The sequence below is a fragment of the Falco cherrug genome, chromosome Z, assembly GCF_023634085.1.
Source record: "Falco cherrug isolate bFalChe1 chromosome Z, bFalChe1.pri, whole genome shotgun sequence".
NCBI lineage: Eukaryota > Metazoa > Chordata > Aves > Falconiformes > Falconidae > Falco > Falco cherrug.
Genome location: NC_073720.1, coordinates 31,415,101 through 31,434,390, shown reverse-complemented (window position 1 = coordinate 31,434,390; position 19,290 = coordinate 31,415,101). Strand labels below are relative to the sequence as shown.

The 19,290-nt window shown below is 40.5% G+C and overlaps 1 protein-coding gene across 5 annotated transcripts in view; it reads right to left on the bottom strand.

Moving 5' to 3' along the window:
• Positions 1-19,290, bottom strand: part of KDM4C (lysine demethylase 4C) — a 298,051-nt gene that overhangs the window by 273,372 nt on the left and 5,389 nt on the right. For all 5 annotated transcript variants that reach the window (XM_055698674.1, XM_055698675.1, XM_055698676.1 and 2 more), the window contains exons 2-3: positions 15,806-15,970; positions 1,389-1,564 (exon numbers count right to left, since the gene is read on the bottom strand). In XM_055698674.1, coding sequence (XP_055554649.1) covers positions 1,389-1,564; positions 15,806-15,949 — 320 coding nt within the window. In that variant the 5' untranslated portion in view covers positions 15,950-15,970. The remainder of the gene's footprint in view (positions 1-1,388; positions 1,565-15,805; positions 15,971-19,290) is intronic.

Here is a 19,290-nt window from a genome sequence, read left to right as displayed (position 1 = left end):
CCTACAGCTAGTAATAGATAAGAAGCCCTCCTAATTGTTCTAAACTTTACCTAGGAAACGAAGTTGTAAACTGATTTCAGTAAAAACATGAAAACTGAAATCAGAAACACTTCCAAAATATCTTCAATGATAAAGAATATAATAAATTTAACTAACACCATGATACATATTAAGATTGTCAAAAGTATTTTCACATTATCAAACTATTTTAAGAAATTAGTGTTTCTCATTTTATCCTGGGTTAAACAAATGTAAACTTTAAACATATATGAACAGGTACCATAGAAAATGCATCAGATACCTTACAAGTTTTATGTTTTATTTTCCCCTCCAACAGTTACTGAACAAGCAATTTTAAGAACTACGAAACAGGTTCCCATTCCAACTTCCCAGAGGAAGAGAATTGTAAGTGTGATAACCTCAATTTTTCATAAGTAATATATGGGCATAAAAATACCAATCCTTTTTAATTGAAAAAGGGAGATCAGTTTTGCACTTTTACAGAGGCATGGACATCATGGCACATTTGCTGAGGAGCCTCTTTAAAACCTTTTCATGTCCTAGTTTTTCCTGATCTTGATAAAACCTTCTCTTCTTACCTCTTAATTTCTTAAATTAACTTAGGAGACAAACTTTCCTTCAAACTAGGGCAATGTTACCTTCCTTTGTTATATTCAAATACCTTTTTTCTCTAGGATCCTTTCCAGAAACTATTTCCAGTCAGTTTTGAGGAAATACTTAAGTAGAATTTATTCTTTTTATGGAGCCAAAAGGAATGGGGAAGAATTCCTTCTACCAACTCCATCTTCTTGGAATGACCACTGATTTGAAACTTTTTTGAATAGTGCCTAGCCCTTTATAGACATTCTTCCCACTCCCTTAATATTCATCTTGCCATAACCAGAACATAAGAAATTTCCTAGATGAGTTCTCTTAGATTAATGCAAAAACTTCTAGGCAAGTTAAAAAATACGTTGGATTTTTAAATGATGATAGGCCAATTCCAATATCTAGGCCAAAAAACCTAAACATTGAACATTAACAGGTGTACTCAAAACAAAACTCAGATTTAAGTCTGTATCATCTTCATTACTTTCTACGTAACTATTTGTTAGAAAAGGAAGAAAAAAAGCTAGACAGAAAGCATCATGCCTCAGCTTTTTCAGATGCTTTCTTGCTGCCATGGTACTAGATGCTTTCAATAACAGAAATACAAAAAAGATTCATACTGTGGTACCATTCCACAACTAAGGAGACAATAAAACCTCCCAGAAAACACTCTACTGTCAGTGACAAATATCACCAGCTGCCTAGCACAATTCAAAGAAACCACAACATGGAAACAAATAAATATTTGTCTTTCTAAGCAAGATCCCCCATATACATACTTGTCACTGTTGGCCAGCTGCTTGAACTCCTTCACTGTCATTGGCTTTTTCTGAATGTTGTACTGTGTGAAAAGTCCTGCCTGGCCAGTGACAATTTGCTGAATTGGAGCCGGAATCACCAATTCTTCAATATCATTATAATGTTTTCTTGGTTTCCACTCCTTCGGTGGGATAACCTTTAAATTCAGAAATAAAAAACAAGACATCAACAGTTGCAATACCAATTCAAAACAATTTTGGAAAAAAAACAAGTCAAATATGCCTACATAATCAAATGAATGCTTGCTTACCAGCTGTTTCACAAAAACTATGCGACCATGTAAGTGCTCCTAGATAATGCAGAAACCAATTCAACATGGGCATACAATTACTTCAATTAACAAATCTACAGAAATTCAATCATGTGCAACTGTGTAAACATACACATGTATAACAGAACAAATACTTTATAAGCAGAAAGCCTTAAAATTCACAAACACTTCACATGCCATGATATAAACCTGTTATCCTCAATTTAAAAAAAAAAAGATTCATATAAAATATTGACAGTCCCCTGTCCAAATGTTATTTAATGTATCCAGTATGAATAATTTTATTTCTTACTGAAAAACAGAAAAATACAGCTAGAGAGCCTTAGATTTTAGAGTCTGTTCAACTTACACCCCATAAAATTGCAGGGTACAACTGTACTACAGTAAGAGTTTGCACTAATTTAGGTCTACTACTTTTTATATTAATGTGATTTAAATTTTGTAATTAAAGATTAAACCTAGATATATATAGATTAAGTGTTAACTTTACAATTGATTATTTCAAATATCACAGAACTGCCCAAAGTCTAAGAAAATTCCCTGGAAGATTTTAAAGTGTTACCAATAACGACATTATGAATTTCAAAGAAGCCTGTAGTCATACCAGTGTTCTGTAACAGTCTGTGTAATTTTTAATATTCCTTGCACGTATTATTTTATCTGAAAACAGAAAACCTTCCAGATTTGAAATTGCAACAGTCATAAAACAGCAACAGACATTTTTAATATATATATTTTGCTTTGATTTTGAATTTTTACTTGCCCAAAGGCTCATTTATATGTTCTTTGATCCATTCATCATATTCATTCTTTTCCATGGTGCTCAAATCAAATTTTCACAAGCATCCGCTTGGAAACTTTTGAAGTAACATACAACAAAATAGGATGGTTTTCATAAACATGCATCTACCATATATGAATTATGTTATTTGAATAATTAATTCACATCTTTGAGGTAACTTTTACACTAGGCTAGCTAGGCTATTCCTCTACAAAACAAGCATTTCAGTATTCCACATAATATTATCTGTAAGTGGTTTTCCTATTACATCACTCCAAGAAAGCAAAAAATTCTAAAAAATAATATATAGATCCTGAGATCATTTGCTACTTTTGGAGAACAATCACAAATGGGCAAATTGTAATGCTAATGTACTCAAATTGTCCTTCCCTCAAGGAAAAACGCCAATGATGACCATTCCTACTAGCAAACACATACCAAAACAGAAACATCAAGCTGAAGAAAAGTTATTAGATAGTAACATACTTCCATACCTAATATTTTTATTTTAAACATAAACAGGCACTTTTATCCAGTTTTTACACAGATGCAATTCCCTCTTTTCCTTTTATCTTTCTCAGCTTTCTGACTTCACTTTCACAGAGACCACTTAGCAAGTTTCAGTGTTTAACTTTTAAAGAAAAAAAAATAATAGAATCATCTTGTGATTCGTCCTTACTTCTTTCACACAAATCTTAAATTATATGCACATCAGCAAAATACAAAATGTTGGTTTGGAAGCAGAGAAGTCATGCATTCAGAATATATGCATAGAAATCAAATATGTGCACAGAGATTTCCATTTTCATGATTATTAATCATGAACTTGTACGTTTGGCTCAAATATATGAATACTGAAAAGCAAAACTTGCATTATCTTATTTAATTCAAGGTCAGTGTGTTTTAAGCAGTAAAAATAAATTTTGTGAATACAGGTGCAAAATATCCTCTTCCAACTAACTGGAGCATGTTTATTACAGCTGAAATTAAAGTACTGGTTAGAGAAGTGAATTCTGTGGGGACTGATACACTAAGCATCATTTTAAAAGAAAATAAAGAGTTCCTGTCCCAAAGAATCTGCATTTTCTAACAAAGATCAGGGCAAAGACTGGAGACATTAAAATACCATGTCCGAAGCAACATACAGCTAGTCAGTATCAGAGTTGGAAATAATGACTAGGTCCAAGTTTTTACCACTGACCCGTCTCACTGCAACCTCTTCACATTCCCTTTGGTAAAAATAATCTCTTCTAAGTCAGACAAGTTAGGTTTATTCCATAGAAGAAACCTAGATCAAATTCATCAGCCAAGCTGTCCAATGCTCAAACATAAACAAGCAAAAACCTAAGGCAAAGCTTTCTCATTTCAAATTTATTATTTTCTTTCATATACTGTTGATTTCCTGTTGTACATTTGATTCTGAATGGCACTGGCTACTATTTCTATGAAGCTACTTCTGCCCCAACTCTTGCAAAAATATCCGTTCCTCATTCCCTTATCTTCTCTCAGCATGACTCACCCTGTTGATTGTTATCTATTGACATTCCTTGTTCTCCCAGGGTTTGTGGCCTACAAGCTCCAGCACATTCCTTTCAGCTAACTGATTGCCACTTTATGGTCCTGATTTGCAGGCCCCCTCCTGCATCTCCCCCTTCTTGTTTTTGAGCAATCCAACACGCGTTCTCGTTGTAAGCATTGAAACAAACAAGGAACACATAATACTAAAACCAACAATACTGTCAATACCATCAATGCTCCTTTGATTGTATTTTGTAACCAGACCCCTAACCCAAGGCTTGAAAGCCAGTCCGTTAACCCGTTCTCAATCTTTATGGTCTGTTCATTTTTTCTTAACTCAGAGAGCTGCTTATGAATAGAGTCAGAGTGATCAGTCAAAATCATAAAACTTTCCTTAGTGCTGTTCACTACAGGCTACTCTCTACTGTTCATGCTGTTTCCTTGTCTTCTAGAGGTGAGATCACATTCCTTTGTTTCTGTCCCATCCTAGTTTTTCTTCTCATACTCCCTCAAAGTTATTTAACTCTTTGCTGCAGGATAGCAGCTGCACGTCATCAAAACAAGGCCAAAGGTGCACATTATCAATGTCAAAATAACCCACTCTCTCTGTTTGGTACAATTTTACAATTTCCCCTTTTTGTTTTTGAACAGCTAGTACCAGGTTTGCCATGTTCTGCAGGGCCCTTGCAAATATGACAGCAACCAAGGTAATAGCAAACAAACAATACTGCCAATTGAGTGAATGGATGCCAAAAAGGCTGAATTTTTCTCAGATTTTGATAACATGTTGCTGCAATGGGGCACCTAAAATCCACGCAGCACACACCATCAAAATCCTCACAGCCATGTCCCTGAACCAACAACAAAAAGCAGCGGCAATTTTGACTCACATTCTTAACTGCCTACCAAACAAGGTGATTTAACTCTTTAATGCTTTCCCTGCTGTTACTCCGGATAAGAGAAGAACCACTGCAATACGTTCCCATCATAGCCTCCTACATTAGCATCTACAGAAAGACAATTATCAACATTCAAAGTGTAAACAATATCATCTTCTTTTGGATTAACATTATACATAGGTGGAAGGGCACACCAAACAAGAACTGGTTCAGTCAAAAAGTTCGAAACATAGCATGCCTTCTCTGAACATACCTCGGGGTCATTCCCTTCATTCCCTCTCTTTTTTATGCAAAGAGAAACACTTTTACTGCAACAGAGAAGCCCCTATTTACATCTCTGAGCCCGGACACAAACCGCAGCTGTATGCGCCACCAGGCTCAGGGCAAAAATCATTCATGTAGTTACACAGCTATATATCTCTACAAGCATGCAGACACCTATTAAACACTAGATAACCACGTTTATCTTTTCTATTCTCCTTCACAATACCTAGCTGTTCTCCCATTATGAATCCTCCCTTCCTGCACTGCTCTGCTTAACTCTTTAACAGCCTCGTATTGCACAGGCTGCCGCTCTCGAGGTTGATCTGTCGGACAAAATACTGAACATGCCATAGCGACTCCCAAACCCCCTCACTTAAGTGCTTCCCACTTGCATTCCTGCCACCAAATCCCTCAGACCCTTTCACCCTCCCCAAAAATACAATCAATGCATCGGGAGAGACGAGGGGGTGGGGAAAGGTCTAGCTCCTTTTCCAGGTCTACAGGACCTGGATCGAAAGGTTTATCAGTGTCAATGGAATCATTGTCCGAGTTGTCCTGTTCCTGTGCTTGCTCCTGTGCCGTGAGGGTCGCTGCAATCAGTGACAGAAGCTCTGGGGGCAGAGGAGGTGGGGACAGAATCGCCATCGCTGACGGTGTGTTGAGAAGAGTCGCGCTGTCGGTGGAATTTACAGCCTCCTCTAGTTCAGTGCTTACACTGTTGGAATTTACAGCTGGTTTAGCACCATTAGTAGAATTAGTACACACTTGGCAAAGAGTAGTCAGAATTTACCACCAAGGTGCTAAATGCATTCCTGACACGGAGCTCCCCTCCGCGGCAGCATCATACAATTGGCTGCTGTATGTACACACTTTCATTCTTTCAAAGTCTCTAAAGTTTCTTGGCTGCTCACCTGTCTCGGTGAGACTGTCTCCTGCAGTAGCTCATCATTTTTAAAAGGTTTTCTTATGCTTTCTTGTATCATAGACATTATTCCAGGTATTCTGTAAACCCAGGTCAGCAGATATCCCACATGCATATAAACACAGTTACATAAAAATATATTTTGTGCTCCTGGAACTACCACATTTTAACAATCTGTACATGGAGAAGAGCTTCCCAAATGGTTTTTAAATGTGATAGATGGAATGGGAATTAAATTGTAGTTGTATGGCCAAAAAATGGAGACACAAATTTTCAATCATATGAGATATCAACTTCAAAAATATCAAATTATACTTTGCAAAAGATCACAAACCCTGACTAGACGGCCAAATTCTGCCCTGATTGGATATGGTCAGTTTCAGTACCTTCAACAGAAACAGTATGAAACACCCAGCGCTATAAAAAGTAGTGAAAAACCTCTGTAAATCAAATCTTGGAATTATTTTTAAGATGCTGCTAATTTCCAGTTTATCTTAATTGCATGTATGTGTAGAATTTGAGATAACAGTAATTTGTAGCCAAATTTTTACATCCCTACTACCTGATAATAGATGTAATAATCATCTCATTGATAAATTATGTAAATGAGAGAGCCAGAAAAAAAAAATCATTTCCTTTTCTGAAAAAAATTTTATAGTCCAGATGAAACTACAAAATAGCTACAGTTTGATAATGGCAACAACACTGAAAGATTCATCCTTAAGGAAGTAGCTTATTATATCATCAGAAAAGAAAGTGGTTTCAATTTGTACTTAATTACATTAAAAAAATAAAAAGATGCTTGAAAAATTAGGAATTAATATAGGTTACACAGTGTTAACTAGGAATATGCATCTAAAATTTACTACCCACTTCTCATACTAATCCTGAAAGCTGTCATACTGACGTACGGAATTAGACTCTGTAACTCGAAAGTTATAAAGTAGGTATGTTTATTGCGCGCAGATGCACAGGGGATCGCTCCTCCACAAGCGTGCATGCCCGAAGTGAGGAACCATCTCACATTTATACAATAAAACAAATGAACATTCAATTAACGCCTATACATATTCGTTACCTAAACCCGCTTCGTATGTTAATTAGCTTATCAGTCCTTTGCCTGGAATGTGGTGGTCTTGCAGGTTTGTATTGCAGGTCTTGCAGGTGATTCATGTAATTGTGACCATCTGATCTTCTACAGCAAGGAGACTTAGCACTCACTCCCTCTAGATAGCACTGGAATATCTCTCATCCTTTTCTCATTCTTTTTTAAAATAGCCCCTTTGCTAGAGGAAGAAGGGCAGGCGTCTCCTCAAAACTGTAGGCGTCTCCTCAAGGCTGTGTGCCTATGTGACCAGACACCACACACATGACTAGTCACCATACCCACATTCCTTGAGCAGACACATACAATCACAATCGATGTCCATTGTCCCCATTTCACACTATTTCTCCATATCAATACCTCTGATGTACTTTGACCATCAATTAAATTACAAGAATGGACTCTCCAATCATTTCTATCTGAATTACGGGTTTCTAATCTACATCTTACAGCATCACACCATGGTGAAGATCACAGCCTAACCTCTGCTCTTCTGTTGCAATGATCATCATATCACAGATTGATTTTTGACTAATTACTCTTAAAGTAAATTAATTACATCATATGTCTTCATCCATTCCACAGCCAACATCCGAACTGTAATTATTAAAATACTGAAATACCTGGAAGATGTCACTGTTGCATTTAGTATTTTTTAGAAGTCAGTTTCACATACTCGTTCATGTACTTAACGGAAAGAGATAACTACTACCTTCGCCCATTACAATGTTCCTTTAAGGTGTTGCAACTTCAAAACAAAGTTTACAGGAAATAAAGTTTATATATAAAGTGCCACTCCTTTTAAAATTACAGCATTAGTATATTTTATTGATACTATGTCACCTTTGCCTTTCAGTAACAAGTGAATATTCTGATCATACAGATTTCATATACGCTAAAACTAATCTCATGCTTGGTTACTAGGGGAAAGGGAGAGAGGAGGGACAAGGCATGAGGAGTAACACAAGGAGTAAGGATATGAAGAGAACAGTAATATTACAGAAATCGTAAATTATACAATAAAGGCAAAACTGTTCCATGGTCTTTTCTTTCAATTTCTTTCATTACGTTACTATGTCCATTGCTCTCCTCAGGACATCTTCAATGGCTCTGGCCTTTTCTCCTACACTCACTGGAAGTTTACACATGGAAGTTTAATTGCTGAATGGCAGGAAAGGATCCAGAACCAGAATCAAGGTAAGGAACAAAAACAGAATGATGATTGAAGCCATATTCATGTCCCCCAAAAATTTGAGGAACACTTCCAATAAGACGAATTCATTATCTTTTTACATTTCCTACCAGATGAAACATTGCAACCAGGCATGTCAATACATGGAAAAGCCTCTATTTCCAGATATCCTGAAGTTCACATACACAAATGACTACTGCATTGGGCTCAAACCACAATGTATTTTAGTCTCACAGTTAAGTAAACCAGCAGCCTCAGAGGAGCACTTAGCACAATGTATCAGGAAAACACTGACCAGTGTTCCCACCTGCTTCAATCCCCAACAGAAAAGAAGCAGAGAAAAAAAAAAAAAAAAGACTGAGAGTAATTGAAACTCTTATTATTATGAATGTCTTAGAAATAAGAACAGAAGTTTGCATAGGCTTTTTAAGGATTACCCTATCATAGTTGATGATACACCTCCTGAGAATTGTCAAAGAAGGAAAATTAGATATAAGGTACTTTTCCTTGGGTTTTTTCCAAATTAAAAAGCTTCTGGTTTTGAAAACTACCAAATGAAAAGATTAGTCGCAGTCTGCAACAGATATAGCCATTATAAAGAGCATATCACAAATATTCTTCATTTTAAACAAAACCAGTTCATTTCTTGGGTTTGGTTTGTTTGTTGTTTTTTTTCCCCAAACATATTACACACTAATCCTGTCTCATATAATACTTTTGCTCATATAGGCACACAAAGTATGCAGTACAATCTATAAAATCATAGAATCATTTAGGCTGGAAAAGATCTTTGAGATCATGAAGTCCAACCATTAACCCAGGACTGCCAAGTCCATCACTGAACTATGTCCCTAAGCACCGCACCTACAGGTTTTTAAAACATCTCCAGGGATGGCGATTCAACCACCTCCCTGGGCAGCCTGTTCCAGTGCTTGACCACCCTTTCAGTGAAGAAATTTTTCCTAATATCCAATATAAACCTCCTCTGGCACAACTTGAGGCTGTTTCCTCTTGTTCTCTCCCTTGCCTACCTGGGAGAAGAGGCTTACCACTACCTGCCTACAACCTCCTTTCAGGCAACTGAGGGCAGTAAGATCCTCCCTGAGTCTCCTCTTCTTCAGACTAAACAACCCCAGTTCCCTCAGATGCTCTTCAGGAGACCTTTGCTCCAGACCCTTCACCAGCTTCATTGCCCTTCTCTGGACATGCTGCAGCCCCTCTATGTCCCTCCTGCAGTGTGTGAGAACAAAACTGAACAGTGTTTGAGGTGCAGCCTCACCAGTGCCCAGTGCAGGGGGACAGTCCCTTCCCTTGCCCTGCTGGCCACACTGCTTCTGACACAAGCCAGGGTGCTGCTGGCCTCCTTGGCCACCTGGGCACACTGCTGGCTCATGTCCAGCCGGCTGTCAAGCAGCACCCCAAGGGCCTTTTCTGCCAGGCAGCTTTCCAGCTGCTCCGCCCCAGCCTGTAGCGCTGTGTGGGGTTGTTGTGACTCAAGTGCAGGTCCCGGCACTTCTGGGACTTCCCTGGTTACCCAGGACTGTTGATGACTGGCGGAGAGTGGCTTAGTCAGCTCCTCTGCCAGCTCCCTCAGTACCCTGGGGTGGGTCCCATCCAGCCCCATAGACTGTGTGTGCCCAAGTGGAGCAGCAGGTCACTGTTTCCTCCTGTGCCTTTAAGATCTCCTTCTTGAAGAATGTCCAGCCTTCCTGGACCCCCTGGCCCTTCAGGACCGTCTCCCAAGGGATTCTGTCAATCAGTCTCCTAAACCAGCAAAAGTCCGCCCTCTAGAAGTCTATGGCAGCAGTCCTGCTGACCCCCGTCCTTATTTCTCAAAGGATCAAAAACTATCACCTCATGATCGCTATGCCCAAGACATCCTCTGACCACCACATCACCCACCACTCCTTCCCTGTTTGTAAACAGCAGGCCCAGCGTGGCACCTCCCACGGTTGTGTCACTGACCAGCTCTGTCAGGAAGTTACCTTCCACACACTCCAGTGTAGGAAAATCACCTGGGGGGTGGGGGTGGGATTAAATAAAATTGTGTCCTAATAGAAGAGTAGTATTACCGAAAGCTTTTTTAGGGTAAAGTACAGCTATCACCTTCAGGATGGTTGCCATGCACAGAATCTACATCACCACAGTTCCCTAAGCAATACACCCTGCCATCTCAGCACACGCTCATAGGAGCGATGGAGGATGGAGCAGATGGGAGACACTACGGCTGTGCTCAGTTGTGCTCTCTGCAGGAATGGGAACTTGATGGCACCACACGGCTGATACGCTGCATACCAGTTGTCACGCGAAGAATCCGTAAGATGTCTGCAGCTGAGCCAACCATTGTGGTGAAATGACTTTCCACAGATGAAATAATCTCATCGTAATACTAACGTACACCTCCATCTCAAAGTACTACTGCAACTCACTGGGCACATGATAACAGTAACAACAATACGTATTGACTACAGTCACTCAAGCTCCACTTAAATGTCATGGAAATGGACTAGTCCTGGACTGAAATAAGTCCAGACCAGGGGAAATTGCTCTCTGAATTCCCGCATTACCCTGCTCTCATTCAGTATTCACAGAGGGAGGTCAATCCGACTCACTCTAAAGTTGTTATGAATGAAGGGACTTCAAACCAAGGTAGTCAGCCTTGGGGAGCATAAGTAACACAGAACAGATAGTGAAATGCACACCATCATCTAAGTTACGCAGAAAGAAGCCTTTGAGTGAGGAAAGTTCTGGCTGTGAGAGGAAACAGGATTGCTATCCACTGACATTAACAGAAGTTGAGAATAAGACAGATAATTGTGGTAGTGGGAGATCACGACCTCCAACTCAAACAGTCTCCCTGAAAGAGGGCAAAACCCTGACTGAGGAGCACACATAGTAGTAGAGAACTTAACTTCAGTAGTGCTATCTGAGGATGCATACTAATTTGCATCAGAAGAAAGAAACTTGTAACTAATCCTGTGTATGATAAATGAATATGCAATATACTATGACATATAAAAAGTGGACAGATGAGGGGAGAAGCAGGGGAAGACTCCATTGCCAGTGGAATCACTTGACAGGCTGAACTTGTCTTCTCCCCACATAGGCACACCTATTGGGTAAGAGCTTTGTCTTATGCATGTTTAATAACTAACTCATGCTAGCTGTTATTAGTGATTATAGTTTGGTTGTATGTAGTTCAGTTGTATATCATTTCATGCTTGATTTTGCAGACACTATCACTGGCAATCACAAGCCTTAATTTGTCATGATTTCACATTAAAGAGTGTTATTTTGTAAATTGTTAGTATTAATCCTCTGTGGGCACTACCAGTTGCCAGCAGCAGGTAACATATTCAAAGCGGGAAGACCTGCTGAGGCATCCACCTTATGCTTTTGGCATGTTTCCCTGAACAAGTCAGTCAAATTGCCCTCCAATCCAGCGGGACTGTTCAGTGAAGGATCCCTGTAATGGTACGCTGACAGAGTGGTCAGGCACAAGGGTCTCAGCTTTCCTGGGGTGCTGACAGACAGATCAAACACCCAGGGCTAAGGAAATCTCCCCCTCTCCGCCGCCACGCCACCCCACTTCCATGTGACACTCCAGGAACCTCCTGGACTGTTTCCTCTCCACTGTGTTGTATTGCCAGCAAGCATCCAGTAAGCTGATACATAAGAACAAGGGTCTTGCAATCACGAGACTTCTCTCAACTGCTTGTAGAATATTTCACCTGCCACTTCATCCTGGTTGGGTGGGCTATAATAGACTCCCACCAGGATATCCACCTTGTTGGCCTTCTGCGGCAAATGAAGAGATGGGACATGTTGATTTATTGTAAACAACCACGAGTTTATGTATGTTTTCAGAAGCTGGCTTTAAACAGATTGGTTCTTTAAGCTAAGCATTGCAGACTAGGCAATCCCTGATCGGTGGTTAACTATAAACAAAGGACACTTTAAGTAAGTGTTTACAGTCATCAATTAACAGCAAGGTGTTACTTCTCCTTGCCATCATTCCTCATTCCCGGCAAGACTCATCCTTTTGATTGTTATCTATGCATGCTCCTTGTCCTCCCAGGGTTTGTGGCCTACAAGCTAGAGCACAGTCCTTTCAGCTAACTGATAGTTACTTATGGTCCTGATTTCCAGGCCCCCTCCTGCAGCCTTCCCCTGATCCTTAACCACAAACATTAGATCTTGTTACCACCATCCAGCTCTAGGCAGGAACGCTCCCCCACATACAGAGCTACTCCACTGCCTCTCCTTCCTTGCCTATCCTTTCTGAAGAGTTTGTAGCCATTCACTGCAGCACTCCAGTCATGCCAGCAATCCCACCATGTTTCCATGATGGCAATTATGTCATAGTCTTCCTGCTGCACTATGGCTTCCAGCTTCTCCTGTTTGTTGCCCATTCTTTGGGCAGCGGCACAGATGCACTTCAGCTGTGCTATCAATCTCACCTGCAAGCCTGGCATCCCACCCTCAGGTTCATCTCTAACAACCTCAGTTTTATTCTCTTCCCCATTCAAGTCTAGGTCAAAGCTCTCTCAATGAGCCCTGCTAACTCCTGGCCTAGGATCCTTTTCCCCCTTTGAGACAGGTGTACCTCATCTGTTGTCAGCAGGTCTGGTGCTGTGTAAACTGACCCATAAACAAAAAAAACCACCAAAATTCAGCCAGTGACATGAGGCCTGGAGCCAAGTATTGATCTGGGTGAACTTCCAACTACACACACCACCATTCCCTGCAACTCGCAGGATACAAGAAAACACTACTTAAGCTCCTGTCACACTACTTAACCAGTCACAACAAGACCCTGAGGTCTCTCTCAATTGCCCTCAGACATGTTGTCTGGACTCCATCACTGCCCACCTGGAAATCCAGTAATAGATAATAATCAAGAGGATCATACCAGACAAGAGACTTTTCTAGTAACATCCCTTACCCAGGCCCCAGGGAGGCAGCAGACTTCCCTATGGATTGGGTCCAGTCAGCGTACTGGGCGCTCTGTTCCCCTCAGAGTGGAGTCACCAAGGACAACCACCCTTTTTTTTTCTTAGCAGAGGCAGTCGTGATGTGTGGGGTCGAGTGACTCTCACTAGGCAACTCCTCCAACCTGGACAGGCCTTTGTCCACATTATCATTTTCTTGGCCCTCAGGTTGCAGAGCCTCATACCTATTATATAAGGCACCTGAGAGGGTGAAGTAGGCTGGGAGGTGATTCACCTGCTGCCCCAAGCAGGGACCTCTTTCCATTCCTCCCCACCTCTTAGGACCCCTCCATCTGCCTGATGGCAAGCCGGTTGGGAATCCTCCACTTCCTGCGGTGTGTCCATCTGGTGCATTTATCTCAGCAATGGTAGAGAGTGGCTCCACCGGCTATCTTCCTCTCGTACTCTCTGATACTCTTAACCATTCCACTTCCTCTCCCAGCTCTGCCACCAGGCTGAGCAGATGGTCCACCTAGTCACACCTCACACAGTTGTTATCTCTGCTGCCCTCCAGCAGCAGTGACTGGCTCAGGCACCTGCTGCAGACCATGACCTGGACAGCTGCATGGTTATGTGGGAGCTCCATCTGGGTCACCACATGCCTTCTGGCACTAACTCCAGGCCAACTGGAAACCACAGCTAGGATTCTTCTGGGAGGGCAATGACCTCACCTCTTTGAGTCATTAGGGTGATGCATCCTCCCTGGCAACAACTGCCCCATGTCACTTGCACCCCCTGGCGGCTGCTATTGTATATGTGTGGGTTTTGGCACGTTCACTCCCAGCCCTGCCCACGCTGAGTCGGAGCTGCCACCTGTCAGGTCTCAATGCTTCCCACTGGGGGGGTGGGGAGTGCTGGTGCTCCCATCCACTCCGTGCTTGCTTCACAGAAAGCTCCCCATGGTCCCTTGACATGATCCTCCACTTCACAGTACGTCTGCTGGAGTAGCATGCCTCCTCAGACACTTCACTGAAATGGTGGTTATGCACACCTGTCTTTGTTCTCTAAGCAACATACCAAAGAAAGCAAGCACATTACATATGAATAAACAAACTGATACAGATCTGTCTCATCTCAGTGGCTGGTATAAGGCACATTCTAATTCTTTTGCTAGATGCCCAGGAAACAGGATTAGAAACTATAACAGTTAAAATAATGCTATATCTATAAAAAACATGAAAATAAGATTTTTCTTCTTTTTTGTGGAACCCATGCACGTAATCCACAGAATGATACATAGCCAGAATCTCCAGCCAGAATCTCCTGCTCAAATACATACGTGTTAATGATATAAACCTGTCAAGCAACAGATCTCACGGTGATGAATTTGCTGTTAAGTTTACTGTTCAAGATGAGAGGACTGCAGTAGTTAATCCCCACATAAACAAACAGGTTCCATAACACAGCTGCACATGTGAAAAATTCAGCTCAGGCTTTCCTCTGTTGTCTATTTATCAGATTTCTATTCCCGTTCCCAGAGAACAGTTTGAAAATATGACCTACATGTACTCTACCCTCAGAAATCAGAATGCAAATACACTACAAGGTTTTAAAAATGTGAGGGGTTCAGTTTTGTTTTGTTTTACAGGAAGCAGGAAGGAGGGAATAGGCAGGGGAAAACCAAGAACAGCAGGTTTTGTCCCTCTTCTCTCAATTTTTAAATGTCTTGACTTTGCAACATTAGCTTAAAAATCCAGTGATGAAGCCTACTATTCCCATGGATAATTTAAAATAACTAAGCTAGGATTTCTTGACCTGTACTGTGTCCTGCTGGTTTGAAAAGTGGCAGAACAGATATGGCATAAATACTTCCATGATATAACACTATATCAGACGGTCTCTGACAATCACTCTCCATTAGGGGAGGAACATCTCCTGTAAGATACTGAATATACCATTGTTCAAAGGGCAATACAACGATAGTTAATGTACTTCTAATTCTCATTAAAAAGAAGGATAACATGATCACCACTACAAAGAAAACTATTTCCATTCAAACAGTACCTCTCTATCTTCATATACACACATTGACTGTAGTGTTATTATTTGCTCCAGTATATACCAGCCTAAAAGACCGAGTTCAACATCTGGCAGACCAGGACTTCCCAGTTTATACTATAAATACCCTATTTTGTTTTGATTTGCCAAAAACTAGTTTAAATCTGCCTTAAGAAGCCATACTCTGTTGCTTTTGTAAAAATGGAAACAACTGACAGCTAGAGAGAAAACAGTATACACCACCTTCATTAGTTTGCATAAAAGAGGTACCACAAAGCTCTTTCTTAAAAGAGTAGTAGATCAATACCTATTAATTGAAAAGCATTTGGAAAAAAATTGTGAAACACTAAAAAGGTCAGTTTTGCAATTGTCAAAATACAAATACTGGGAAAACAGGTATCAGCAACAATTTTCCTTCTACATTACAGACATTTACCTTTGCAACTCCAGCCCTATGAGCACCTTGTGATTCCATGTATGCCAAGTATTTGTTGAACTCCCTGAATTCATCCATCGAAGGCCTAAAAGTCATGATTTTGCAGCTTGGGTTTGGAGGACTATCTGAGATGACAGCAGCCATTGTGGTTCACATTCAATCCAGCTTAAAAAAAAAAAAAAAAAAGAGACAGAAAGAAGTAAAAATAATGTACACTGATAAGAATAATCTGTAAAAGAAATTCTGACATTCAACATACACGTTTCATACAGGAAAAAAGCTTCTGAAGTCTTCTGCCTATGCTAGTACGAAAGGCACAAAACAAATGTTTACTTTTTCTCCTTACTCCTTTAAGAATACCCAGCATGAACACTGACATTTACACAGTCTAGTACAAAACCTCTGTTTTTTATGGCACATTTTCTCAAGTTAACCTTTAACATCTTGTTAACACCTTGCTGTGCTGACCCATCTCCAGGTTGTTGTATTTCACTCTCTACAGATTTATACTCCACAGGCACAACCTAGAGTAACAAAGCTACACATTTAATAAAATATCACTATTCCCATTTAGTATATGGAGGAAACCAATTACTCACTTTGCACTCACACTGCAAACACAAAGAAAGAGCACCTGGATTCCTAACTCTTAAATCAGCAGTTTAACAGCAGGACTGTATTAGCTCTCATTCTCTGAAACTACTTCAACAGAAACAAAGCATGCAAGTGATACACATAAACACAATCAGTGTCTCCTCTTATTTCTATTTCTACATTGAGGATGGCTAAAAAGTCATATTTTCTGTTTCATACCATGACATCGTACTCATGAAAGGACTGATCTTTAGGCAACTGACAGATATATTTTAGCTTCAGCAAGTGCTGCAATTTCCAACTATACATCACCATGTGCCACCTATTGTTCATAAAATTCTTCCTTAATCTTATCAAAATGTTCATCCCAGAATACAGATAACTCAACTGTGGCTAGCTTTTTAGCGATTTTGCTTTCCTGAGCATATAATTTAACTCATTCCTCATTTTCTCCATTTGTAAAATGCATGCAACTATGTTCTTTATGCCACACACTGCCACCATAAGTTTTGCTTTTATGTCAGTGTATTAGCCACAAATTTCATTAGCTTCATGTCCCTTCTAGCTTGGTATGAATCACTGCACAAGAAAGTTCTATATATGAGATACTTTTATGTCTTTCCATGTTTCACTCTCCTACTGGTATTCCAACATCTAACACGCTTTTTGTGTCCTCAGTTTTCCTCTCATTTTGCCTCCTCTTTACACCCAGCACACCAATCCCCATTCTTAGCACTTAATTCTTTTTTCCACACTCCCACGTTCAGTAACATCCTGTTCCCCTCCCCACACTATCTTCCATCCTTGTTTGAGCTGTAACTATAACTAGATTTCTGCAATTCTCCCATTCTGAAAACCAGTACTACTTACATTGGGGGTATTTTTGCATTTAAATGATCAAGTCCATACAGGCCAAGACACCTCAACATGTACAAGCAGGATAACTTCCCCCAGTAGCAAACAGCTGGCTTGTACATAATACACCCTTCATTTTTTCCCATCTATTGAAGTTCCACATACAATCTTGCTACTATAACCAGTGCCAGGAAAATGAAACTTGGATTTATAACGATAGATGAAGCTACGCTTTCGTTCACTGGAAAGTGCAATAGACAGTATTTATATTTGTAATGCTTCACTGACTGTAACGTGATGCCAGAAATACATTGAACAAGACATTTGATTTCTCTGTATAAAATCAGCTTTTAGGCTTTCACCTTTAGATCTATTAAGTATCTACATGAGTGAAATACATATATACATACACACACACCCCACCTCTACAAAACAAACTGCAATTTTTTCACTAGGGAAAAAATGTTAATAGTCCTTCATTCATCATCATTTTGCACCTTTCAATCGCTTCCACTGATTATATTCAAGACACCCAGCAGTCAACAGTTAATTCACCATAGCACCCTTAGATTAAACTCATAACCCTACAGATTAACACCCTTCCCTCAACTCTTCCAGTATTCTCAAATATAGTCAGTGCAGTTTTGGAGGGCTTTGCATGGAAGAACAAAAAAAATACTTCATTCTTTGTTGGTGTTTGGTTTTTTTGTTGTGGTTTGTTGTTGTGTTTTTAAAGCAAATTACTTCAGCATCCACTTATGAATTTCTCTTTTACATCACTAATATTCTTTCCTTCATGGATATTTCAGAAGGAACATTTCAGAAGTGCATTTTATCCACTTACCTGCCTATCAAGTCCAGCACTCCCAAAGTCGAGCATTCCTAAAGCATTAATTGGGGCGAGCGGGGGGTGGGTGGGGGTGGGTGGGGTGAGAAAGGAGGCACATTGCAACAACTGGTAATTGGAATTATGTTCAGTTAACCAATAACTGGACTGCTGTTTCATTACTTCAATATCTTTCAGACACTGTCCTAGTTTTAGCTGGGATAAAGTCAGTTTTCTTTTCAGTAGCTGTTACAGTGCTGTGTTCTGGATTTAGTATAAGAATAACATTGATAACACACTGGTGAGTTTAATGGTTGCTTAGTGTTGCTTCTATTAAATCAAGGACTTTTCAGTTTCTCAGGCCCTGCCGGCGAGAGGGATGGAGAGGCACAAGAAACTGGGAAGGGACACAGCCAGGGCAGGTGACCCAAACTAGCCAAAGGGATATTCCATACCACAGAACATCACGCTTGGTATACAAACTTGGGGGATTGGGCTGGGGCTGCCGACCGCTGCTCAGGGACTGGCTGGGTATCGGTCAGTGGGTGGTGACCAGCTGTATTGTGCATCAATACTTGGTTTGTTGTTTGGGGTTTTTTTTCATCGTGTATTTTATTCCTCTCTCTTTCTCCTTTTCATTACAACTGTTGTTGTTACTATAATATTTCACTTTATTTCAATTATTAAATTGTTCTTATCTCAACCCACAAGTTTTACCTTTTTCCAGATTCTCCTTCCCATCCCACCATGGAGGGGGGCAGTGAGCAAACAGCTGTGTGGTTCTTAGTTGCCAACTGGGGTTAAACCACTACAGACACAAAAATTTACCTAAGTCAAATCAGAGCTATTATTTCTGCTTAATTCAATGTGGTATCTGTAGACAATACAAAACTGGGAGGATCAGCCGATACACCAGAGGGTTGTGTGGACATGCAGAGGGACCTCGACAGGCTGGAGAAATGGGCTGACAGGAACCTCATGAAGCTCAGCAAGGGGAAGTGCAAAGTCCTGCGCCTGAGGAAGAACCCCAGGCATATGGGGTACGTGCTGGGGGCTGGCAGGCTGGAAAGCAGCTTTGCAGAGAAGGCCTTTGGGGGTCCTGGGGGACACCAAGTTGAACATGAGCCAGCAATCCAGCAAAGGTGGCTAACAATGTCCTGAACTGCATTAAGAGGAATGCTGCTAGCAGGTCAAGATCCTCCCCTTTTAT